Raw genomic sequence first — 26,000 nt, 5'->3', positions numbered from 1 at the left:
AAACAGGCGGCACAAAATCTGCCCCATACAACGACGATAGGAGTACAGACACGAACCTATGTGATTTAAAAAATTTTAACTATTGACAATAAAGGTTTTTTAAATACTTTACAACACCAGGAAGCTGCTGATTGTGAAACGTTGGACTTTATGCGTACTGTGCATTATAGGATATAAGTGTATGTATTTTAAATCAAAACACCTATTGTGATGGTAGTTTCCAGTTTGTAATGATGTTCCCTCTGAAGATGGCCTGTAAGGACCAAAACATGTAAGGGAAATAAGTTTTAACGTAGTAAAAACTTACATGTTACATTGGACAGAGTGGTTTGTATTTACAATTACAATCATTTAGCAGTTTACTTCTAGGTTCCACTTGCTATGCCCTGGCCGGTTTTCTCCTTAAGGTACTAAGTTTTCTTGCTGGAAAATCGGAATTCTTCTTTAAAAATTCGGGCCACTTCCTACAAATGTAGAACTCTGTAAATTTTCAAACTTAGATACCGCCGTTAGCTTTGACGTCGGCAGTTTTTCACTCATGTACCAGTCAACGAACCATTTGACCCTTTTGACAAGATTTTTTATGTGGCAATATTTACTGCTCTAACTCCCTTATCATTGCTATTTCGTTTAAACTCTCGTTCCCAAGTTATTGGTTTCAAAATATTTTCACCACTAACTTTGGCATATTCTCCTAACAAAATGTTTATATGGTATTTAGGGAATTTATCGAATACACGTTCTAGTTCCTCGTAGAAGATGTATTTCATATCAGTAATTGCATTCGTCGTTGGGGTATCAGCATTCAGAACAATATCACACTGATCACACTAGTGTCGCTAGCGTCCTACCTCAAACATACCCTGCCATCTTAACTTTTGATTTGATACTATTATGTCATGACCAGCAGTGCATGATGTACCTTGAAAATCATCACAGTAGAGCCAGTAGAGGGCCGACCAATTTTGTCACTGTTCTTAATAGTAACGAATCATTGGCGTTCTGCTTGTTGAATGCCGTGTTATAATTGATTTTGTTGCTGAAAATAACTAAATAAACATGTCTGAGAAAAAGTCTGTAAATCCTGTAAAATATTTCTTATCTGGTGGGTTTGGTGGAGTATGTACGGTTGTTGCAGGGCATCCCCTAGACACCATCAAGGTATTTATTAAATAACTCTCGTAAAGGTTATGTTTGGTTATCAGTAATACTTCGAAAATTTCTAACTTTACATACTCACTCGAGTTCAGATTTTGATGTTCCAGGCCCGATATGTTGGATTTGTACGGAAACAGAATAACAATTTTCTTTACACTAAGGTATATTTTTATCTTGCTAAGAAAATGCCGCATAACATCATGTGATAAATTGTGGAATTACGCGTATTCAGCTGAAGAGATTTCTCCACAGTTTACAACATTCACGCTTCGCTTACAGTGACTTGGCTGAATTTAATTATCAGGGTGTATAGTAGCCAATGATCTCTCTTAGGAATGAACTCTCTTTTTATAAGTCGGGGTAAGCCGAAGACAGACCACCACCTCCAGCAGTTCGTCTGTTATTATTTGTTTCTTCCTTTGCTACGAAACATGTGTCAGCCTCGAGGCAACGCTTTGATTTCTACAAGCGTGCTGGTTGTTTTGAAACGTGCGTTAGCGAGCCGTTGTCTAGCAATGCACTATTCCGACATAATACTTCATGCCATTTAGACTCCAGTTCCATAGAATAATCACTTCCACTCTACATCCACTTTAAAATTAATTTGAATTCAACTTGCCACTGTTACACCAGTGGCCCATATGTCGAGGTACTTGGATGTAATTGATCATGCACGTAATCTTTTCGAAGCTTTCCCCAGTAGACATGTAAAAGATTACTACAAGGAAAGAAAGACTGTACCTAATGGAAGTCATTTTCCCATAGTGCGGTTATTGTGCCTTTAAGAATGTCTTTTACATTTCTACTAAGATGCAAAAATAATAGAATTTGATTGGCAGATAGGATTTTAGTGATGGTAAGAAAACAAAGTAAGATTTCACATGTGGAAACCATGTCATAAGAAAAATGAATCATTAGTAATACTGTCACAGTTGCATAGGTCATATGTCAATTCAATTCAATTTTATTTCATCCATGAATCATTATACATGATATGGGACAAGTCAAAGATTAATATTAATACTAATACTAAATAGTAATAAGAATATGGATGTCATGGATGGGGTGGAGTGAACTTGTAAACAATATTATATAATACTACTACTAATACTACGTGAGCACACGTAGTAAAGACAAGCAGCGGCACGCACACAGGAAGACTACACAGAATAACACCTGTACAGTGTGGAAACAAGAACTAGCTGCTCCAGCACTTTAGACATAGGGCGAGTAACCCTAACAATTTTAAATTTTAAATTTAAAATTTAGAGATAATTTTCAAGGATTTTAAAATCATAACTAAAGATTTTATATTGCTACTACAGGTAAATCAAATTTGACGTGTGCAATATAATCAACATACCAGACACATATCAACGAGGTAGATGTTGCTAATACGAGGAAAGAAAATAACAGTGTGTTTTAAATGTTAAATTTTAGACTGGGTTCAGTGTGGCAGCAACGTTAAAGAGTATACACCTAATGATGGCCGATAGAGGCCGAAACATGTAGTGTAGAAGAGAACAAGATCAAAGACATATAATATATATTGTTTGCACTTGGGACGGAGTTTGTATCATTTATCGTGAACTTGTAAAATTGAATTTATATTTTGAAGGAACCCTCTTCAAGTGTCAGCTTTCAGCAGGTATTCTGCTGAAGGTCTTTTGTAGCTTTTCTTAGTTCAACAAAGTAATATTGGATGAGAACTTTTATAGATAATGCCTGTCTCATTCCAAATTTTGTCTGCTCTCCATTCATATAGTTATGTTTTTGTGTCTTTCAAGAATCAGTCATGGCAGATTATTTTATATATGTTTTATGAAGCTCATGATACAAGAAAATAGAAGTTTTTTTCCTGAGTTTGTTTGTTGATTATGATGTACTTTCATATTCTTCTCATATTACGTAAGTAAGAAGATGGTGGCACAAGCAGAGGTAGTGAATGGGGTGCTTAAGTCTTATTCTGCAAAAGATTTGTGAGGGAAGTTTCACGTGAACTTGGTTAAAGAACCTTCAGATTAACAGTTCATTTACTGGTGATTTGAACAATTTGTAGAAACAAAATGCCTATACAGAGATAAGAGCATGAATTTCCCAGGGTTAAATGAGGCCGTATGAGACAGAGGTTATTTCATAAGATAGTGAACCAAAGAAGCTTTATGTCAGTGGTAAAGTGGAAATGTTGAAATATTCTTAAAGGCATTTGTATAGATCAAACCATACTTGTACTAGTTCCTGCAGTCATTTTTAAAGAACAGTGACAATCATTATCCTGTTATTGCATTATTTATTGTGAGTAGATAAATTTATAGGCATATTAATATTCTTGTTCCATTATGCAGTTCACCTGTGAATGTGCATCAGGCCCTGTCCAATTAGTAAATTGCTGAAGGACCACGCTTGTAGTTTTATCAGAAAATGTATATAACACTAATTCAGATCTGAATATGTATGGGGGAGAGTTAGTAAATAGGTCATAAATGGGTATAAAACATAACACACATGATATTTGAACCTGGGAAAAGCCTTTATTCCTAGACATATCCTCCACCAACATTGGTACACTTGTCCCATAGCTTTACCACTGCATCGAAACCTGCAGCATAGAAGTCTTTTGACTGTTGTCTCAGCTACTTGTGCACCTCCTTTTCAACCTCTTCATTGTCAAAGAAATGTATGCAACCAAGGTGGTTTTTTAGCGGACCAAACAGGAGGAAGTTACTAGGGGCCAAGACCTAGCTGTAAGGCAGATGTTCCAGAAGTTTCCACTGTAGTTCTGGAGTTCTCTCCTGGGTTGCTTGGGCTGTATGGGGTGTGGCATTGTCATGATGAAGCAGTACTCCTCTTGCCAGTTGACCTGGACGTTTTCTGCGAATTGCAACCTGCAACTTCAACAGAACTTCACAGTACAATGTTGAATTCACATTTTCATCACGCTTCTGAAAATGGGCTAACAGTACTTCCTGAGAAGCCAAAAACATGGTAAGCATAACCTTCTCAGCTGATGGCATACTCATGACCTTAAACTTTTTTGTTGAAGGTGAACTGGGATGTTTCCATTACACTGAAGTATGCTTTGATTTGGGTTAAGCACATCTTCACTTAAATCCACATATCGTAAGAGATGTTGCAAGGACAGACCCATTCGGTCCATTTTTTCTCAAGCATTCAGTTTTTCGGGCACCTACCATGTATGCACTTTCAAAAACTTCAAACGATCATGCGTTATGCTGTACGCTAAACCATGGGACCACCGTAGTGCAGTTGATACACAGTCTGTCACTGTCCTCCTGTTAGCTCAAATCAACTCTTCCATCCGCTGCACAGTTTCTTTTGTGGCAGTCTCAACAGAGTGACCTGATCAGGCATCATCTATGACTTTCGAACGTCCTTGAGAGAATTCCTCGACCCAGTTATGAACTGCTTCACGCTACAAACACTTCCCAATGTAAACAGGAAATATTTCTTTATGAATATCCTTATGCCCACAAAAAACACAACATAATTCTGCTCTTTGGTATTGTACTCCTCAAGTATGGTCGCCAGTTTGACTACTGAAACAAGCCTCTGAACATGTACGTGCACGTCTGCTGCCTAGACTGTTATGACGCTAGACTGTGCTGCTACCTAGTGATACACAGAAAATTTGTTAGTCCATTACAGCTGTTTCACTTCCATTTGTCATGTATTTACAGACTTTCCCTCATGGCTTTTGGTGAGAAACCAACCAACCAACCAACCAACCAACCAACCATCTCTTTCTCTCTCCATCTCCCCCCTCCTTCACTCTCTCTCCTTCTAACCCCACTTTAGCCCAGTATTTTCAAATATGTCTCTCTTTAGTATAATTTGCTGATTTTACATGCATGCCCAACTGATATGTTAGTCTTTGTGTTTTATGTATAAATAATTTCAATGTTTGTTTTTGATATGAATGAAGCACTGTGTATATTCATTAGAATGCTCATAATATTAAAAAAAATTAATACTAAAGTGATGGAGCTGAAAGTGTAAATTTTGCATATACGAGTATATTGCCAGTAACTGCTGTACAAAATATGTTGTTGGTATAAGCTGTGAAACAAAGTACAGTATCCTCCAGTAATATATGTCTCTTACCTGCTCAATAAGCAAGTTAAACTTGACCCAAAATAAACTGTATTACATGTACTTATTTGTGGCTTATTTATTGATCCTGTCAATAGATCAAACTCTTTAGTGTGGAATGGTAGTGAGTGATGAATTGGAAAGGATGTGGAAGAAATTGGTCTGTGGGATGTCAGTGTTCTAAGAGACAACCACGTAAAACTATAACAGTTGTATATATTATTCTCAAATGTACAGAATGGCTGGGAAGCCGTCTCGATATATATATATATGTTCACAAGTTTGCAGGCCCTGGAAAGGGCCGTTTGTTCCGCTGTGCATGCGCTAGTAGTAGCATGGGCCTTCCTATACGGTCGCTGAGCGGTTATGAGCGGGCAGGATAGCGGCGAGCCTAGTCGGATAGTCCGGGCCTTCATTATGGTCACTCAGCGGTTACGAGTCAGCATGAGAGTGGAGTCTAGCTGGTCTGGCACTGTAGTGCACGTGCTGGTGTAGTCCGCTGTCCCAGTGTTGTTTGCTGGAGAGCTGCTGCTTCATGACGTCAGCATAGCTACGTTAGCTGTCTTCGGCAGAGTGAAGACGATTGAAGAAGAACTGATGATACCGAGTTTTGAGCTCTGCCTTTTATACCATGCTTGCTGGGTGGAGCTAGAGGTGCAGTTGCGGTTTTGAGCGCTGATTGGCCAGCATCCATGATGATTTCCAGGGGAGCAATGTGACATTGACTTGGCTTGAGCAGAAGTTGAATGTTGTCTGTTAGACCGGCAAAGATGGATGTTAGAATGTGGGAGGTTCCCACAGGTCATTGCTGAATTTGAGGTACTATCCCTATATTTGCCTGGACTGGGGAAAACCCACAGTGAACCTGAGTCAGGATAGTGTGTGTCTTGTCCTGAATACAAATCAGAAGTGTCATTGGTTGAGCCAACTTCCTCAGTCAGACTCTGTTAAAGAGAAGTATACCCTGCACTGTCTAACTTTCTGATAGTGAAGCATAAAATGAATTAATCTCGTGAGAGGTTGAAATGTAGTAAAAAGTTTACAGCTTTTTCCTTAGAAAAAGAGTATTGAATGTGTGTCTGGAAAAAAAAAACATCTAGCAGCCCATGTGTCTAAAAATGTGGGAGTGATATACTCCAGATGTGATTGCCAAGTTATTAAGAATTGTTTGAAATGTATTTGTATCCAGTGCAGTCCTGGCAAGTCAGAAAGTCAGTTTGATTTAATAGGTGTACAGCTGGGGCATGAAGCTGACCACTTAACCTCCATATAGTGCCAAGGTCAAAATTGGTGGAGCTATATCTCCATTCCCTGTTGTCTTCATGGCATGATGCTTAGTTAATCAATCATAGGCACAGCTTTACCTTTACAGGAAAGTATACCTGGAGCCAGGGAAACAACTCATAAATATTTTCGTGATTGTACAAGAATGTAATGTAGGGTATAGTATGTGTAGAGAGGTTGCGGTGATATAGTTTGGTTCCTGCTGTCACTGTACAGATGAGCGGGGATCTTAAGTTGTGTGCAGAACTGCCCTTTTCGGCGATAAGATGGGATAAGATAGGAAGGAACTGTCAGAAGTGGGGTAACATGGAGCTTGCAGTTTCGTGATTAATCATCAGGAGGCCTTTTGTCAGCAGAAGAGGTCTGCTTTGTGCCTTCTCTTCTCCTTTGCCTTTCATTCAGTCATCTGCAATGTCATACCTGGAGATGACATTTAAATGTCAGTTAACATAAACTGGCACGTGCCAGTCAGGGTCAGTGCCATGTCCAGTAGAGGCCAGTGTTTGAATTAGGACCATTTAAAAAATATAAATACTTTGTATGAATAAAGTACTGTATTTGCTTCTGCTTCTGCTGCCATTACCATGATGATAGTTTTCAGTACAAAGGGATGATTTATATGTTAGTTTACATTATATAATCTCTCATTATTTAAGGTGCAAATTCCATCAATAAAGTTACGTATTGTTTGAAGCCCATTATCATTCTAAAGGTCAGGATCCTGTATTGTATGATGTTAGTGTTGACATCATAATAAGCATTTATACAGTGCAAGATACATGTTGATATTGTTGAAGTTCACAGATTATAAGTATAGAGTTAAGGCCACCTCCACTGTGTGGCACACTGTTATTTCCATGAAGATGGCTGTTGTTATTAATAGCAAGATACCCACACACTACTGTACAGGGAAGTTACATGCTTGTCAAGATTCTTGTAGTTTCAGAAACCAGTGTAATATGTGGCAGTAGAAAATTGTTGCTTGTTGAAAATTTGAACATGAATAATTGTTGTTTGAAAAAGTATCATGTGGCAGTTGGTTTAACATTCTGCTAATATGATATCAAGCTGGGTTAGAGAGTCTGAGGGGAAATAGTGTTGCTGGATATTTTGGTTTGTACTGTTTGTGGAGTGTGAGTCAGGATAGCTCAATCAGTGAAGTGACCAACTGTGGACTGGATTACCCAGATGTGGTTCCCAGGACATTATTTTGTTTTTGTTTTTTGGAGGGGGGGCACCACAGCCAGATCAACTCCAGGATTCCTGGGTTCCTATCCAATGGGTGGAAGGGATAAAGCACATACATCCATCAAATGTCAAGATTTAGAGTGCACTGAGTTTTGTCTCCGCATCTTTATGACAGGGTTCATAGGCATAGATGAATTTCTCTTTACCTGAACTTAGAGCCCAGGGTAAAATTAGAGCTACTGTTGAAGGAGTTTCTCAGTGATATGTTATTGGCTATTGTAGGTGAGACTGCAGACTATGCCCAAACCTGCTCCTGGTGAAACTCCAGCATATACAGGGACATGGGACTGTGCCAAGAAGACAATCAAAAGAGAAGGATTTTTGGGGTTGTATAAAGGTATGAATGTAGTTATGTCCAATTAGAAAATGTCAATAAATTACAGAGAGATGTTCTCACCAATAAATATTAATACGTTCTAACAGGACATCAATTTATAATACTTGTACTATGTGGGTGATTGGTAACACTGCAGTATTTTGACACTCTTATTTCTCTGTGACCTGAAATGGCATGGCAAAATGGTAATGGCACAAGTCCCTGCTGTTACTTAAAAGTATTAATGACTGCAGGTGAGGGGTGTTCCATCCCTAAGGTCCAAAGGAGCCAGGTCCCACCAGAATTTAATAATGTTTAAAAAGTAGTTTGGTGATTTTTTCATTTATTAGTCTTAAAAAACAGCTTTGGATCTATAATTTCTTTGCATTTTGAGTGGCATAGAAGGATTTTTAAAAATATGTAGAGAAGTTGCTTGGGTCTCAAGAGGCTCATGGAGTGTCTGCCTCATGGATCCTAGTGTTAGCTCAGTTTTCTGTGGAAGTTCCTTCCACTTTCTTCTAGCATTTGATGTCATGCCTTCCCCGTGCAGCTGTGTTCTGTTGTTACTTGGGCTGGGTATCCTGGCCCTTTCAATCTTCATGTGTATTCATGTCTCCCCAACTTGTCTGGACATTTTTTATTCTTCATTCTACTGCATGAACTCGGCTGCACCATGATAAATGCACTTGCTTAGGTTTTAGGTTTCTCTTATGAGATTGAAGAAGGTAAGACCAGTGTATGTTCACATGTGTGTGTGCATATATGTATATGTTCATGCATGTGCATTTATTTTAAGTTAAAGGCCTGTAGGATGACTATGGTTGAAAGTTTGTCAGGAACCTCATATTGTTGTTGATACTGCTCTGGAGTGTTTGCTCCATGTGGATGTTGGCAGCACTGCCAAAATTTTGAAGTTACCTGCTGCCTTCATCTTAAGGACCCTGAGAATGGAGTAGCACATGGTGCAAAGTTCCAACAGCATAATCAGCATCAACAGTGAGCCACCATGAAAGCCTGAACTCAGTAATGGAAAGCTCATGTAATATCTGTAGTGTGTAGAGTTAGCAGTAATATCAGGGGTGCCATTACAGCAACAGAAAGTAATGTACATTTAGTGCTGGTGCTAAACAGGTAGTGTATTTGAAAAGAAGCTTTTGAAGAAATGTCAGACTGGATTTAAAGGTAATTTTGAAAAGATTCAGTTGTCACTGTGATTATGAATGAACCTAAAAGAATGATGTGAGTAATATAGTTAGTGTGACCCAGAAAGTGACAGAAATTATGCATTTTTGACTGGTAGTACAAATTGTACACATCCCCGCTGAAACACCTATGATAACGTCAGTCTGTCAATCTCTACAGGAACAACATCTGGGCAGAAGAGGGTTCACATAAGCCCAGCAGGATCCAAATCCTCCCTTGATGCAAGGAAGCATATTTCTACCAAGGTGTTTTGCCGCATGTCAGGGAGGGAGAAGGGAGGGTAACTTAAAAGTAAACTCTTTGTATGTTAACATTTAAATGAGAAGATAGATATTCTCCTCTTTCCTTAAATGTAAGTGGGGGGGGGAGATTTTATTTGGTCTTGGCCCCACCTCTTTAGATGATCATGAGCTGCAACTGCTGCACTTAATTTCTCCATTTAAGTTCTGAAATTTGTACTTGATAACCCAATGCAACCAGTAACTTTAAAAGTTTCACCTTGAAAATTCTTGTCATGGACATGCAATATGAGGAACACATTGTTATACTGAAAGCAAGAAAAGGTAGGCAGTATGGGGCTGTAATGCATTACCGCCTTCTTGTCGACTTTCCCATCTCATTTTGACAATTACTTGGGATTGCCCCCAGTTAAGTTTACAGTACAAGTGAACATCTTAGTAATGCTGTAGTAATCAAACTTGGAGAAACAGTGATGAGACAAAATATGTGCAGTATGAACTTAGATTTACAGTAGTGACCACTGATCATGGCATGATCACAATCTGTCTTCATAGTTAATAAATAACATGACTGAGGCCAAATAGCAAGGGTAGCTAAGTGAAACAGTAACAAATAATTATTTGTCACTATCTATTTTGGATTTATTATAATAAATCCAAAATAGATAGTCAGACTAAGGGATAGGGCTAGGCAAAGAATAGAATGCAAACAAGGGGAACCTGCCTGAGGTGAGTATATTAACAAGAAACAAGGCCAAAAAAGAAATTTAGAATCAACATCACAAGACTCAACACAGTACTCACCTCGTGGCCCCAAACCACAGCATACTTGTCGAGCTACCTTCAAACTGCAGCTGTTAGAGCCTGTTGCAGTTTACAAGCCAAATCATGGATGAATTTTCAGTACTCCTCAGTGGGCTTGCAGCTCAAATGGAAGGTAAGGAAAGGGGCAGGCAGGAACATCCAGCTAGGAAGAGTGGGAGAAGAGCACAGGATGTACAGGAAGGCAACTGCAGGATGTTCTATAGAATAATATACGCTGGGCTGGGAATGCTTCGCTCAGTATCACAGGCCCTTCAGTCACCAAACTCGAATGGTTCTGAATTAGTGCAGTCAGGTTGGAAACCAATGCTGTAGAGTAATGTCTCTTACCTTTAGATTCTACTATTAGCTATGATTAAACATTTGTTTTTCAGTATGTTATGAATTTTTGTTACATTGTTTCAGGAATGGGTGCACCAATTGCGGGAGTTGCCCCAATATTTGCAATTAGCTTCATGGGATTTGGAGTTGGAAAACGAATGCAAATGAAGTCTCCTGATGACGAATTGACTCTGACACAGCTGTTTCTTGCTGGGGCCTTCTCAGGAATCTTTACTACTTCTATAATGGCCCCAGGAGAACGTATTAAGTGTTTGCTTCAGGTATGCAAATGTGTCAGTAAATGTACAGTTTTAATCCTTAGCCCCCTTCAGTGCCAGAGTACTTCTGGTTGGCACCACTATGCAATAAGCATGTGTGAGACTCAATTTATTTTTCACTCTCTTGACCTCTTTTGCTTTATATGTCACGGTCTAATGTCTAAAGGGATTTGGTATCAGTTTGCTCAAATACATAGAAGCCAGGTTTCTTCCCCCTCTTTTAAGAGCTGTGAAACTATGGATTATCATGAATTTAGATGATAAATACATATATGTTTTTAATATGGTAAAGCTCTCGGGCCATGAAGGCCAATAGGGTTGTGAGACTTTGAGGCTCCCACATTTTCTGTAGACAGTCACCTCACAGATGGTGGTAAGGTTGTCAGCCTTATGCACTGGCCACCCTTTACCCCCCCCCCAGGAATATTCCTGATACACATTTTTGTTAGAGGCTGAATCGACTCCAGGGCCATCTTTGAGCCGATTGTCTAGATAATGTGGGACCCTCAACGTCTCACAACCCTATGGGCCTTCACGGCCTGTTACAGGGATAGCTTTACTTTTTTTTTACTTTTATTAATATTAATTTATCATGTAACCACACATATTGAAAACTCATTAATATGCTAATTCAGTGTACCTAATTTCTGGTTGGTATTTCACAATTTTATAAGCTACAGGTATGAATAATTTGTAATTCAGACATTATTTAGTCCTGCAGACATTAAGACATGATTCATTTAAAACTCTGATCTTGTAGAAAGACAGTTTGTGGATATTACTACTGTTTAACAATAAAGGCATTGTCAATAGATCTTCATTACATCTTTGAACTGTGATTTTACATATTCTGCCATTTGTTCCAAGTGTCTGATCTAGACTAGCATCAATCTGAAATGTGATAGGGCATTACTGAGAACAGAAGTGTTTTCGCAGCTTACTGCAATGTTGACACTGTGAACAGAACTGCAGCAGCTAGTGTGAGCCATCTGCAGTGAAATTTATATAATTGAATCCTACATAAAATTTGAGGTTTTCATGGTGGTGAAAGTTTAAATTATGGTCTCTTGGGTTATGACATCATGTAGTGTTATAGGTGGTTACCAGAGTTTTGGAAGAACTGCTGCCTCCATCTTCAGGGTGGAAACAATCTAATTGAAACCTATTTATTTCAGAGCCTAAAAATTTAATACCTTGTGCTTCAGCTTAAAGAAGTTCCTAAAGGAAATTTATAAATGTTTCTTTGATAAGAAATATGATGTATTCCACCCAACACACTAATGATTATGTAATATTATCTAATTCACACCTTAGTTAGTTAGTTATTTAGAGAGGGTGGGTTTCCCCATGCACCACAACCAGTTTGATCTATTGTGCTTCCCTCTATGATATTCTGCCAGTCTCTATACCGTACCGATAAATGGTGCGTACCATCAGTCCCGCCGAGCAAGCAAGTTCGGTCACTTGCTTACCGGTGTCTATAATGCTTCCCCCATCTATCAGAGGCCTTAGAGACTATTGTTGGGCGGGAAACGTCCTGGAATTTGGCTCAGTGATCCCCTTTGGGGATATGAGGTTCTTTTACGTGCCGTAAAGTTACGACATGGGACACACAGCTTAAAGTCCCTCCCGGAGGACTTGTTCCCTGAATTTTTCCGCCCTTAAAAATTCGATGACCTCCGCCGGGTATTTGAACCCGCGTACCACGAGTCATGAGGTGGGAACGTTACCTCTAGACTACGGAGGCCACTTAATTCACACCTTACTTTCTCCATACATACAATTTATATTGGTGTAATGATACAGAAAGTCAATTGCATCCTCTTGACAACTGTGTTTAATGTTTAGTTTTGAACAAGGAGTTTTATGTGGCACAATTTGGATATGCATTCTCATTTATGATTCAGATTCAGCAAGGTGGTACTGCTCCTCCCAAATATGCTGGTCCAGTTGATGCTATAAAACAGCTGTACAAGGAAGGAGGAATTAGGAGCATTTATAAGGGAACCTTTGCCACCTTGCTGAGAGGTAAGTACCACTACTGGGTGTGGAAGGTCACAGATTGCATATCTGTTTCACAGTATGTGTATCTGTGAGTCAGAATCTGTTGTCATCTATTCACATTACGCATATTTGATGATAATATAACTTTCAGAATTTATGCTTCATCAAGTGGGAAATGTTAGAAATTTGTGAAAAGTATATAGAGAGTAATAGGGAAATGATCATAACGTTTTTTATAGATCTGTCCTGGTACTTGGCATGAAGCATTGAGGAAAACCAAGAAATACCTTAAAGTAACTAGACCAGGTTGAATTGAAACCTCCTAAACATATGGTCCCTATTCACTGGCAAGTTTCAGTAATTTAACACCTCATGAAATATCCACATCCACCTTATTTGATGCATTATTTGCAATATTTATGCTTGTCTGTCATAAAAGGGGGCCACGCAGTAGCGTAGTTGGTTGAGGGGCTATGCTACAAGCCAGAAGGTCGCGGGTTTAAGTCCCGATGAGGTCATTGGATTTTTTTCAGTTGACCTAATCCTTCCAGCCGCACTTTGGCCCTGAGGTCGACCCAGTACTAGGAATTAAATAATTTTTCTGGGGAGTAAAGCGTGGCCGGTGTGTAAGGCTGAGAACCTTACTGCTGTCTTTGTGCCGATTGTCTAGATAATGTGGGCCCCTCACTGTCGTACAGCCCTATGGGCCTTCATGGCCTGTTACAGGGATAGCTTAACTTTACTTACTTACTGTCTTAAGAGTCTCACAGTCTAGGATATACAAGGTGTAAATAAATATATATTACAATGTTCTGTGGTAGATAGATGGGTTCAATCTCATCATATGTACATTAGATGTAAATAATTTACACTCTGTTTGAAAGAATATTAATGAATTGTTCAGTTGATGCTATATAGTCTGGATACTAACAGTGTCTTGAAATAAACCGCAAAGAAAAGGGATCCTTTGGACAACACTTTGTGCCATACTAGTCTTCAGGCTTTCAATATGTTTAATTTTTAATTACTTCCATTTATGGATGATGGCACGTTGCTGTGGTGGGCTGGCTTGCTGGTGCTTTAGATATTTAAATCAGAGCGAATAAACAATGAAGTTCTCTGAAACAATGATACACCAGTCCACTGTCATGTAAAAATGGAAAGAAGTGGTGTTCATCCCTCTATTGCCGCTGCTCTAGAAATCAAATAATCATAATAAAGGAACAGCAGACAAACTGATTTTAAATTGAACTCCGTTTTATATATTTAATATTATTTTTCAAGTACAATCTTACTTTCTCTTACATAATTTTTGTGAACACTGGAATGTGTTCCATATTGTTGTGAGTAGCCTAATTAACTCAACAAGTTTTTGTACTGTGTTATGCCCAGACTTGGGAAATGTTTGTCTCAGTATCATCTGCAAATTTTGGCTTAAGAATGTCCCTAAAAGGACAGTCAGTACCCAACAGTTTTCATCCTGTTGTTATCATGACATGTTGCCCTCCGTGTATGTCTTAATTGCTGGAATCAAATCGGTCCAAGGAAATGTGTTATTCATTACGAACAAAGGAATGATGGATGTGCTGTAGATTGGCCAATGAGTAGAGCAGAAGCTCAGTGTGCTTCCCAGAACCATTATGTTTGAAATGTTTAAAAATCAAGGCCACTTGATGGTACCAGTATATTTACCCAGTTGAAGAACCACAATATACTTCAATCAGGAATTGAATTGTGGGCATTCCATATACTTGGTAGGAGTGGTAACTACTACTTCGTTATATTTAGAAAGACTGATGAGGAAAGTAAATAAGCAAGCTACTCATATAATACAAGCCTTCTACAACTATTCTAATCGAGTCTGTATTTATAAATTAGATTTTCATATAATATAATTATGGTAATATTTACCAAGAGTAATGTAATCCAGTTTTAATGGAGTATGTCACTCTGTAGATATGTTATGTTTTATGCTGGTTTTTAACAAGGAACATCAATGATCTGATCACCAACTTTTTGGGTGAAGTCAAGTGACTGTATGTCCTTGGCATTCTCATAAGTAATTTTATTATTTTTAGGATTTTAAATTTTCTAAAGAAGATTGCTTGTCTAAGACAAACTGATTTTTATGGACCAAAGCTTTCAAGTCTGTGGGGATTTCACTTGCACCAAAATGGTTGCCAAAATGGAATGAACTGCGTGTCTGGTGTAAACAGATGTACTGTTTCAGTTTCTTCAGTTCCCTGAAAGGAACTAATTCTCCCTATACTATGAAGTATGTAGTTCTTGTACTATACAACAGGTTTACATTTTGAAGATAAAATAATAATTTGCCAAGCCACATTTTGTCTAGCTCACATTTTAATTTGACCTGGAATATTCCAGAGTGCTGAGTTGAGGTTCTCTAGAAATAATTATTAGTGTTCAGTATACCATTCTCTATGTTTACTCTGTGAACATGCATATGACATAGTTCTTGCTTCAGAGTTGTTTGATTTTTGTGTTTCAGCATTTCATAACTTAATTTCAAATTATGTTTGTCATACTCGCAAAATGCTGGTCAAATACAATACAGATTTTTCTGTACCAATTTTGTTAGTTTAAATTCATCCTATTAGTGTCCACTTTATTTTTACTGCAGATATTTTCTTTCCAGTTGGCGGTTAAAACACATATAATCAGTTAAACCTTTTTGTTTCCTGAGTCATGTATGCTTCGTACTGCACACAGCTACACTTTAGAGGTTGTGCTGTTAATTTTGAGCTTGAAATCTTTTCAACCTTTGCTGACGCTTTCTCTCCTGTTCTAATTTCCATGCTTTCTTGGATAGTTTTATTTGCTTACCATTTTCTTCATGCAGGAAATAATTGGTTTCAGTTTGCTTCATTTTTTGCTTGGCAGCTGCTTTCTCCTTCATTTCTCTCAGTAGCTCCATTTTCTGCTTTTCCTTCTTGCTTGTAGGATTAACATCTTTATTGTCAAGCACATTGTGTGTTGAAGTGGTTACTGTTGTTCTGTCTGCCTCATTTGTGATATTTGCATCATATTTGCTTGTTGTGACATGTGGCTGATTAATGTATGTCTCATTATCTAAAATGAGATTGTAATTGCGATCATCTATGCTTTGTGAAGTTGGAGTACTGTGATTGTAGACTGAAGGCACCTGCGTTGTTGATGTTATATCTCCATCATCTGTAACTTCTGACTCACTTCTTTCATCCTCTGGTGTTTGTTCATTCTTCCTAAGTTCAGTAGTGGATGGCATAGCTTTCTTTATTTCAGTGAATATTGTCGTAGTTGGAACTTCATGAATTTGTGTTTGGGTTGAATTTTGTTTTACTTTAGCATTCCCAGGTGAATTTCCTGTAACCACTGATTTCTGGTTCACATTTGGCTTAGTGGTATTCTGAGGATAATATGTATAGAGTGTTTTATTTCCTACATATGTAGGTTTAATGCTTTTTTCATAGTCCTCATACTTTTGCTTCAAGTAGGCCTTTCTGTCCATCTTGATGTGTTGCTTCCTGTTGCATCTGAGCTCTTTGTGGAGCACTTCAAATACACTCCAGTTCTTGAATTTGGATGGTGTGGTGCACTGTGGTGCCACTCGCTTGTCATAGACATAACGATCGGAAGTCTGAGTACGGTTACACATGCTACCTTTGTCATAATGAAATTGACAGAAGTTGAGCTGACTTTTCTGTTTGACTTTGTTGATAACAGCTGGTTGCCAGTCCTTCATAGTGCATGTGCAGTGCCATGGGTTACCGTCAAGGCGTACCATCTTAGCTGGAATATTTGACAGAAGTCCAGGGGGAAGTCTGTTAAGCTTATTGTTATGTAGGAGCAGTTCTCGGAGTGAAAACTGTTGATCGAATAAGCCTGGCGGGAGTGACTCAAGAAGATTATGTGATAGGTCCAGGTAAAGCAAACCATAAAGCCCATAGAAAGCATCCATGGAAATTGAATGGATGTTGCAATGATGCAGTACTAGGTTTTCAAGCTTGGGAACTTCAAGGAAGGCATCAAATGACAAACCTTCAATGGTTCCAGTTATTTTCAATTCTTTCAACTTTGGCATTCCTCTCAGCACTTCTCTCTCCATCTTTGGAATGCTGACATTGTAGATGTTCAGCTGTTTGAGATTTATAAGGCCAAGGAAAGAGTTTGGTTGGATGCTAAGTGCTGATTCTTTCCCTCCAATATTCAAGATTGAAGTGGCATTCATGATTTCAAATGTACTGGGAAATACAGACTCTATAGGATTGTGCCTGAAGTCAGCTATGCGTAACTTGGGGAAAGGTGGAAGGGATAATTCAGAGAGGTGTGAAAAATTGTTATGAGAGAGATCTAGTTTATCTAGCTCAAACAAGCCAGCCAGACTGGTGCTTTGTAGACTTAGTAGCTGGTTGTGTGCTAATGACAATGTACGCAGATTTGGAACACCCAGGAAAGCAAAATCTGGGATGAACAAAAGATGATTCCTTTCCATCAAGAGATAATGCAAGTTATGCAGACCATCAAACATTGCCCAATCTATTTCATTTAATCCACACCCAAACACTCTTATAAACTCCAGATTTACGAGGCCGGTGAAGACTGATAGACCTGCCTGCTCCTGCTGTTCAACATATACTTTATAAGGGAGGATATCTCTGTCCCCATCTACAGGTGGGAGGAATACAAGGCGATGCATGCCAGACCCATGGTCTCCCTTGTGTTTTATCTTCTTCGAAGTTGGCTGCATGGCAGTATTGACTGAAATTTCATTTGAAATTGGTTCAAGTGGAATAACTGCTGGAGAAGCATGATTTCCCTGTCCTGGGTAGCCCACTAATTTTATGTGCTGAAGGTTGAGGTACTTGAGTGATGACAGTGGATGAAGGGCATCATTTTTCAACACCAGTTTGCTTTGTTCAGACTCTGCTTGTATTCTTGGGAGCTCATTTTGTGAATAATTACTTGCTTCATGGTGAAAGCCATGGATTTCTAGAACTTGTAGTTGTTGGAAATGGGACATATGTTCAGCTTCTAAAGTGATCTCCCCTGAGTCTCGGGCCTGAAGGATTATCAGGGCCTGGAAACAATAAACTTTGACTATGAAATATGAATATAGAATATACAGAGGAAACTGAGTGGTTCATAACATAGTGGAAGTCGAAACAACAGAAAATAATAATAGATTTGTATCTGTCGTATCTGTGTCCGCTTAAGTACTTGGCATGCTTTGTATTGTATTATTTTGCACTAATGACATCTGTCTATAATAATTTCAAGCAGTTTGTAAATTGTGTTTTTGAGCTGTAATGTTCTGTGCAATTACCTGAACATCTGGGAAGAGCATACTAAGAAGCGAGAAAGGCTCGGTGCCCAACTGGAACACACACATTGCCATTTTCAGGACATTGTTCTCATTTTCAGATGTTCGCTCAACATCTTCATACGTTACCTGGTTTGGAAAGAGATGCGACACATGAATGATTTAATTTATATCTATAAACATGGAATTTCTACTTAAGGCAGATCTATCTTGCTTAGTAAGCTTTTGTTTAATTTCTTCCATAGGTATATTATGAGTATTTGTTTCTGTATCTGTCTCATACCTTTGCTTCAAGCCTTTTACAACAGATTCTGGTTATTAAGAAGTGACTTTGCCAGTCATTGCCATCAGCTCCAGATGCTTTGTATAAAACTTATGGAATGCCAAACTTCTGTACGAACATTAAGATAAGCATAAAATTTCCATCAAGTTTATACAGTTTTCAGTGATTAAATAATCTTACAGCTCAGCATGGTTTGGCCTTTGGCCATGCCATAGCTCAAGTGGTTAGTTGCTGACTTCCCACCGCAGTGGCCCGGGTTCGATCCCGGGTCTGGTCAAGTGGGATTTCTGGTGGACAAAGTGGCACTAGGGCTGGTTTTCTCCGATTACTTCGGTTTCCCCTGCCAATCTTCTTTCCACCAAATTCACCTTAATCATAATCACCTGGGGCAGGCTACAATAGGCCAATCAGTGGTCGCTGTGCCGAGTGGACCCAGTTAGACTCCACCCCCCATTAAGAGAATTAAAAAAAAATGTTTTGGCCTTAATTGGCCATCTTCTTGGTCAACCAATACTAAAGGAAACCTTACATAATTTACAAAACATATTTTAAAATATCTCACTGGTTTAACTTAAAGCTAAATCATCAAACTGTTTAAGATTAGTAATATGCTGAAGTCAGTGATGGACAGAGGTAGATGCTTTTTAAACAGTCTTATCAGTATAATGCCAATGGTTGTGTTATGTATGATACGCTCATATTTGTCTTTAGAATTCCTATTTGTGGGTATCTTGTGGTACCCCTGTAGTGGTTTTTTATTCATGGAAATACTGAAATGTTTTAAATTAGAGTCAGATAAACCACCACAAGGATGCTGCAGAACACTGTTGAAAGGATTTTGCTATCTTAAGAATAGACTGTACTAGGTTGAGCCATTCATAAAATTACGAGTATTAAAAGTGATTTTAAGACTGCATAAAGTAATGTTGTACATGTGGTGAATGATATGTCTAGAACCCCAGAAATATTTGAATTGTAATTTTAGGTTTACTTGGTGCATCAGCATTGAAGAAGAAGGAAGACTAATATATTTTAATCTGAATTTAAGCCTCTATGCTCCATTGGCACATGGCAGTATACAGTGGAAGCTCCACTTAATGATCCTGAATTCAAAATTTTCCCCGATCCCAAGTCAGTAATCTCAGTTTTAAATTTCCTCTATTTAAGATTTTGCTCAGTTTAATGTTCAAATCCACTGGTCCCCAAAGAAACCTTGAATAGTAGTTTCACTGTAATTGGTTTATGATGAGGTCATTGGATTTTTTCAGTTGACCTAATCCTACCAGCTGCACTAGGCCCTGGGGTTTAGTCAGCCTCTAACAGAAATGAGTACCAGGAATGAATTAAATAATTTTCCTGGGGTGTAAAGCGCGACTGGCGTGTAAGGCTGACAACCTTACCGCCATCTTTGAGCCGATTGTCTAGATAGTGTGGGACCCTCAACGTCTCACAACCCTATGGGCCTTCACGGCCTGGTACAGGGATAGCTTTACTTTACTTACATATTATTAGATGGTAAAGTGAGGGAGTTTTAATCATTTCTTGCATCCTGTTGTGTGTTTAATTAATACTAGAGTGAATTTACCGAATACACAACACGTTTTTTATTATCACTACATGTTTCGACCTCAAGAGGTCATCCTCAGGTGTATGAACATGGCTGTATAATTACACGCGGTCACATTCACTTTTCATTCATTCGATCCTGTATGTTATACAGATTTACGCTCACTAATATATCGAGTTCTTTTTATAAAACACAGGTTAAAATTATTATTCTAATTTAATTGTTAAAAGTTAAAAGTTCGTGAATCGAAGTTCAAGTCATGTCACTGGTTACACTTCACTGATATACGATGGGGTACCCAAAAGAAACCGAACTAATTTTTTTGTGGGTAGAGCTTTTGTAGTACCTCGTTTTGCCGCTATGAGCGCATAGAGCTAACATTCCTGAGTCGATAAGCCAACTACCGTTGCTTCAGAAGGTAAGGACTAGTTTCGGCAGAGTTTATAGTGACAACTGTTTTGTGTGATCGTCGTTTTTGCAATGGCTGATTTTCGTGAACAGCGTGCGGTAGTGAAATTCTGCTTTTTGCTCGGGAAAAGTGGAACAGAAACTCTTGAAATGTTAAAAACGGCGTACAATGACGATGCTATGGGGAAAACTCAAGTGTTTGAGTGGTTTTCCCGTTTCAAAAATGGTGAAATGTCAATTGATGACAAACCTCGTTCTGGTCGTCCTTCCACGGCCCGAACACATGAAAATGTTGAAAAAATTCGTGAAATCATCAAGGAAGATCGACGACGGACCATTGAAGAAATTGTGGAGCTGTCGGGAGTGACTTGGAGCTCAGCGGCCAGATTTGTGGCAGTCGGGTGACTGGTTTTTCCATCATGACAATGCCCCTGCTCACACAGCCCCGTCTGTACGACAGTTCTTGACCAAAAATGTCATGACCCCTGTTCCTCACCCTCCATACTCACCCGACCTTGCCCCGTGCGACTTTTATTTGTTTCCTCGAATGAAAAGAGGCATGAAAGGAAAAAACAATGGAGGTGCTGTCAAGCATCTCAAAAGATAAATTTACACAATGTTTTGAAAAATGGAATAAAAGACTAGACAAGTGTATTAGTGTAAGTGGAGAGTACTTTGAAGGGGATTGAAGGTTTGTGCTTAAAATTTGAATAAATAAGTTTAAAAAAATTAAGTTCAGTTTCTTTTGGGTACCCCCTCGTATGGTGTGGTAGAGAAGAAACTAAAGAAACAAGGTATGTTTATGGTGTGAGATCTGACCATAAACATGATGGCTGAAGGAACTTATGCCATGTAGTACTTTATTTGAATGAAATATGGAAGTATGACAGCTCTTAATGAAATTGTAATTAAGTATATGTAATTAATCAATTACTGATGAATTACTTACGTCATTATTGAAATGAGAAGGCACTTCTGGGATGTCATTCTTCAAAGAAGTTCCATCTTGTAGAAAACGGTATAAAGGTAATTCCGAGAAGTGACTTTCATGGCAGGTGCAAGCTGGAGGACATTGATGGCTCCATTGTTCATCTCTGCAAATAACCTGCAACAAGCTGACCAGTCATGAAGAATTCTCAGTTCCCCTGTTTGGTTCTACAGGGAGGTTCTCAGCTGTCATGAAATATTTACATGGTGCTATGGCATGAACAGCATGTTCACTGGATTATTTAATACACTATTAATTACATTGGTTATTTATTGTTAATAACACTGATAATAGATGCAGTCTTGAAATTGGTAAAATTAACCCTTTCCAGTCATCATGTGTAGAAAAATATCTGCAGCCAGATCATCAGCGTTTTGTAAATGCCTGCTGAGCCACTAAGTGAAGTGTTTTGTCCGAAAATTTGGCGCAAAAAGGGCATAAGTTTAAAAAAACTAATTTGTACGTACATTTTTGATTGTCTAATTCTTGGGCCAACTCAACACTGCTATATCTGTCTGTCAAATGGCGATAGTCTTCAATACCAGAGACACTGAGTCATAGTCTGTCCATCAAAGAAAGAACTGTTCTTGAAATGAACGTCTTTTTTTTTTTCAGAGTATGGTAAGTTACACATGTCGCCTGTAAGTTTTCTGTAATTTGGAATTGTACTGTGATTGTAATCAATGTAACCAATTCATCTATTCTGTGTTAAGATTTTTTAATGAAAACTTTACAGTAAATATTTAATGAGCTGTGTTTCAGTTCTTGGGCCAGGGGTCTGCTTTTTTTTTTTACTCAGGTTTTAAGTGTTTTTCCTAATTCTCTTCCTCCATATACTGCATTGCATGCTGCAATGGGCTATGGCCACATCTTTACCTATTAATAGTTCACAAGTGATGTTCATTGACACTTTACAACCTAAGCAGTTCATAAAGTATCATTAAATAACCTTTAGATGAGCCACTTTCTTGTAAATATTTTTAAGCCACTCACCAGAAATGGAAGTTGCAAGACAAGGAGCAGAAGAACAGTCATTGTGCTGTCAGACATGCCTTGATGCTTCATGGTGACCTGCAGGCTTAAACTGAATATTCTGTCCATAATGGAAGATATAACAAACAGACAGGAAGGCATCATGAGGGTGGGGTGGGGGAGGGAAGTTTGGGAGATATTCTATCACTTCCTGGGAGCTACAACCCACTCTTTCCCATAGCATCTTGCTGTGTTTGCTTATCAGGGTTGCTGGCTTCTATGAGAAGATTGTTATAATTATATGATTTCAGTGTGCTTGTTAAAAATTCATAACTGAAAATTCCTTTAAACATATGTGCAGTAAGTATACTGCATATTAGTATATATATATAAGTATAATATACTGTACCATGAATCCACATTAAAGATAATACATATTAGCAATGATTATGAAAAAGATTAATTTTGAGAAGAATATTTTGTCCTGGGATGAAATGCTGTGTAGTCTTGCAGAGTTAGTTTTACTGACATTTTGAAGGAACGTGCTGCCTCCATCTGTGGGGTCAAAGACCAAGCCCAGCATGCAAACTCTGCTTGCTGGGCTTACTTCCTTTTGCCCCTGATGATGGGGGCATTTTTATTCTGAAATATCAGTGAACTACCAGACTACACAGCACCACAGACCAGAAGACAGTAACCCCCATGAGAGCCTCATATCAGTACCATAAAGACAATACAGTTCTGTCCTGTTCTGAAAGCATTTTTGTATACTAACATAAAGTACCAAATTTTGTGATGTACTGTTATCATTCTGATCCTTAGCTGTTTATGGCCATAGTGTGGCTGGAAGGATTAGGTCAACTGAAAAAATCCACCTCATTGGGACTCTAACCCGCAACCTTCCGGCTTGTAGCATAGCGCCTCAACCAACTACGCTACCGCATGCCCCATTTATACAATTACCTTAACCCTAATACTGTTCATGACTGAAATTAGTGAAACTGGGAATTTGAAAGTTGACAATAGCAGCAGGTATCAGAAATCAGTCCATATTTTAACAGATCTGATCAGGATAATGGATAATGTCCAGGAAGTCAGTAATTGTAAATTTTGTAAATGATATAAACTCCGTCTCAAGTGCAAACAATATATTTTGTGTCTTTCATCTTGCAAGATCAAAGACACAAAATATATTGTTTGCACTTGAGACGGAGTTTATATCATTTATCGTATGGAGTGCAACAGGATGCTTAAATATAGTATTGTAAATTTTGTAAGCCAACATGACCGCCTCTGTGATCTGGCAGTCACGAGTTTCGGCGTACAGATCCAGAGGTCCCGGGTTCGATTCCCAGCGCTACCAGATTTTCTGAGAAGTAGTGGGTCTGGAACGGGGTCCACTCAGCCTCGTGAGGATAATTGAGGAGGTCTAGAAAACCGAGATAACGGCCGTGGGGATCTGTTATGCTGACCACGTGACACCTTCTGTCCGCAAAAGTTGGCACTAACTTCGCCTACAAGCAGCGGTATCTCGGTCGGTATAGTTTGCTTGCGGAATACAGTCCACAGAGTTTTGTCAGCCAACACAGTTTGGTAATTTCTCCCATGCGAATTCCTCTTTTGAGAAAGGAGGTTAGCAACTTATAAGTAAGGTCTGTATGTTCTGGCAGACCCTTCATGGATGTCTGTGATGTTATTTCTGGTGTACAATTATTGTTCCATAAATGGCCCTAGTGGTAAGCAAGTACTGTATAACATGAGTACTTTCACTCTGCATTGGTGTTTCTGGATTTGATTGTTGGTTTGGTTTGGTGCATTAATTTTCACTTCCTTTTCTGTCTTACAGCTCCTCTATGCAATGCCACAATTTTCATTGTAAATTTTCCAGTTATCTCCCATTGATAAAACCTCATCTAATATGCATGTGTACATGTAGTAATAGAGACAGTTGTCCTGTGATTGAGATTAGGTCTTTCTAACAGATGTAGCAGAGTGGTTGCCTACCGTCCTTCCGCATGAAGTGGAAACAGATTGGTTTAAGAAATTTTGTGTTCTTTGTAGTACTCGGAGGATGGGTGAAGTCCAAAACCTCGGTAATCCCAAGTGCTATGTGAGAAACTTATAAAATCAATTTGGTCCTACTTGTTTGCTGCAGAGAAGATTAATTCAATTTTTGCAGTAAATAAATAACGTATATGCTTTCTGCATATACGTTACAATGCAGAACTTAGTTAAGATATTTTCCACATTTAAGGTTAATGTAGTCAAGTTGTAACTAAGTTAAACTGTTACATATTCTGAGAAACAAACAGCTATATATGAACCCACTTTTATGCTCGGTTAATAATCAGTTAATATTTGATTATATTATGTTTCACAGATGTGCCAGCTAGCGGCATGTACTTCATGACGTATGAATTAGTTCAGAGAATCCTTACACAGCATTCAAAAAGTGGTGAGATAGGAGTCGTGAGCACTGTCTTTGCAGGAGGAAGTGCTGGCATTGCTAACTGGCTGGTGGCAATGCCTGCAGATGTGCTCAAGAGTAGGCTGCAGACAGGTAGGTGTATATGCTATGAAGTACTAGGTGATTAACTGATCTTTTGTGATAGCTATTTAAATTGAAATATAATACTTGTTTTAGCTCCAGAAGGCACATTTCCTAATGGGATCCGAGATGTCTTCAAAGTCTTGATGAAAGAAGAAGGACCTGTAGCTCTGTACAAGGGAGTGGTTCCTGTAATGTTACGAGCCTTTCCTGCTAATGCAGCTTGTTTTATAGGTTTTGAGTTATGCATGAAGTTTCTAAATTTTGTGGCACCTAACTATTGACCTTGACGGAGGCCTTATAAATATAATTGCTCATTGCCTTCTTCATTATCATTGGAATTTGGCATTCTCTCAGTTGGCTGCCATTGCTGTTCCATAGCATGTCGATCATGAGAACTCTAGAGGGATTCAGTGCACTAGGTTCCCCACAGTAAAGAATTAAGGAAAGGAAATTGCCTTCTGAACTTTATTCTGTAATTTTACAAAATATTCCAGTACGTCCAGATGTATATAATCAGCATTTCATCACATTACCAATAGAGGCACAGCAAGGGAGGAATAATATTTTTTTAATTCACATGTATGACTGTGTTATGTATAACAAATATATATTTTAAATACTTAAAGTCACATACAAATTCCAGTATCAAGAACTGGGGCAATAAAAGAATTGGCATGTATTTGATCTAGTGAATATGGTCTTGTTTTTGTCTAATGAGGTGTTATGTCTGGTATCCCTCTTCAGACATTTGACAAGGATGCAAAAGTAGCCTTATTCTTAGAAACAGGATCTGACACTGATTTTTTTTTTTAAGGGGGGTCTGTAATTGCTTAATATTTGCTTGCTTCATTAAAGTTGGTCATTGAATTGTAACTTGTGAATCCCTCTGGAATATATACACAGAACTGCAAAAATATTAATTTTATAA

The 26,000-nt window shown here is 38.5% G+C and overlaps 2 protein-coding genes across 2 annotated transcripts; one reads left to right on the top strand and one right to left on the bottom strand.

Moving 5' to 3' along the window:
• Positions 1 to 959: 959 nt before the first annotated feature.
• On the top strand, positions 960 to 26,000 carry LOC111872854 (congested-like trachea protein). Its single transcript, XM_023867068.2, has 6 exons — positions 960 to 1,161; positions 8,023 to 8,137; positions 10,786 to 10,982; positions 12,887 to 13,007; positions 24,902 to 25,081; positions 25,166 to 26,000. Exons 1-6 carry the CDS (start codon positions 1,060 to 1,062, stop codon positions 25,351 to 25,353), a joined length of 903 nt encoding a protein of 300 aa, XP_023722836.1. The 5' UTR covers positions 960 to 1,059; the 3' UTR covers positions 25,354 to 26,000.
• LOC111872853 (insulin-like growth factor-binding protein complex acid labile subunit) lies at positions 15,583 to 22,640 on the bottom strand. Its single transcript, XM_023867067.2, has 4 exons — positions 22,543 to 22,640; positions 21,511 to 21,666; positions 18,307 to 18,432; positions 15,583 to 18,060 (listed from the first exon to the last, which is right to left on the bottom strand). Exons 1-4 carry the CDS (start codon positions 22,612 to 22,614, stop codon positions 15,736 to 15,738), a joined length of 2,679 nt encoding a protein of 892 aa, XP_023722835.1. The 5' UTR covers positions 22,615 to 22,640; the 3' UTR covers positions 15,583 to 15,735.

The sequence above is a fragment of the Cryptotermes secundus genome, unplaced genomic scaffold (assembly GCF_002891405.2).
Source record: "Cryptotermes secundus unplaced genomic scaffold, Csec_1.0 scaffold298, whole genome shotgun sequence".
NCBI classification, from domain to species: domain Eukaryota; kingdom Metazoa; phylum Arthropoda; class Insecta; order Blattodea; family Kalotermitidae; genus Cryptotermes; species Cryptotermes secundus.
This window is presented reverse-complemented; position numbering and strand designations above follow the sequence as displayed.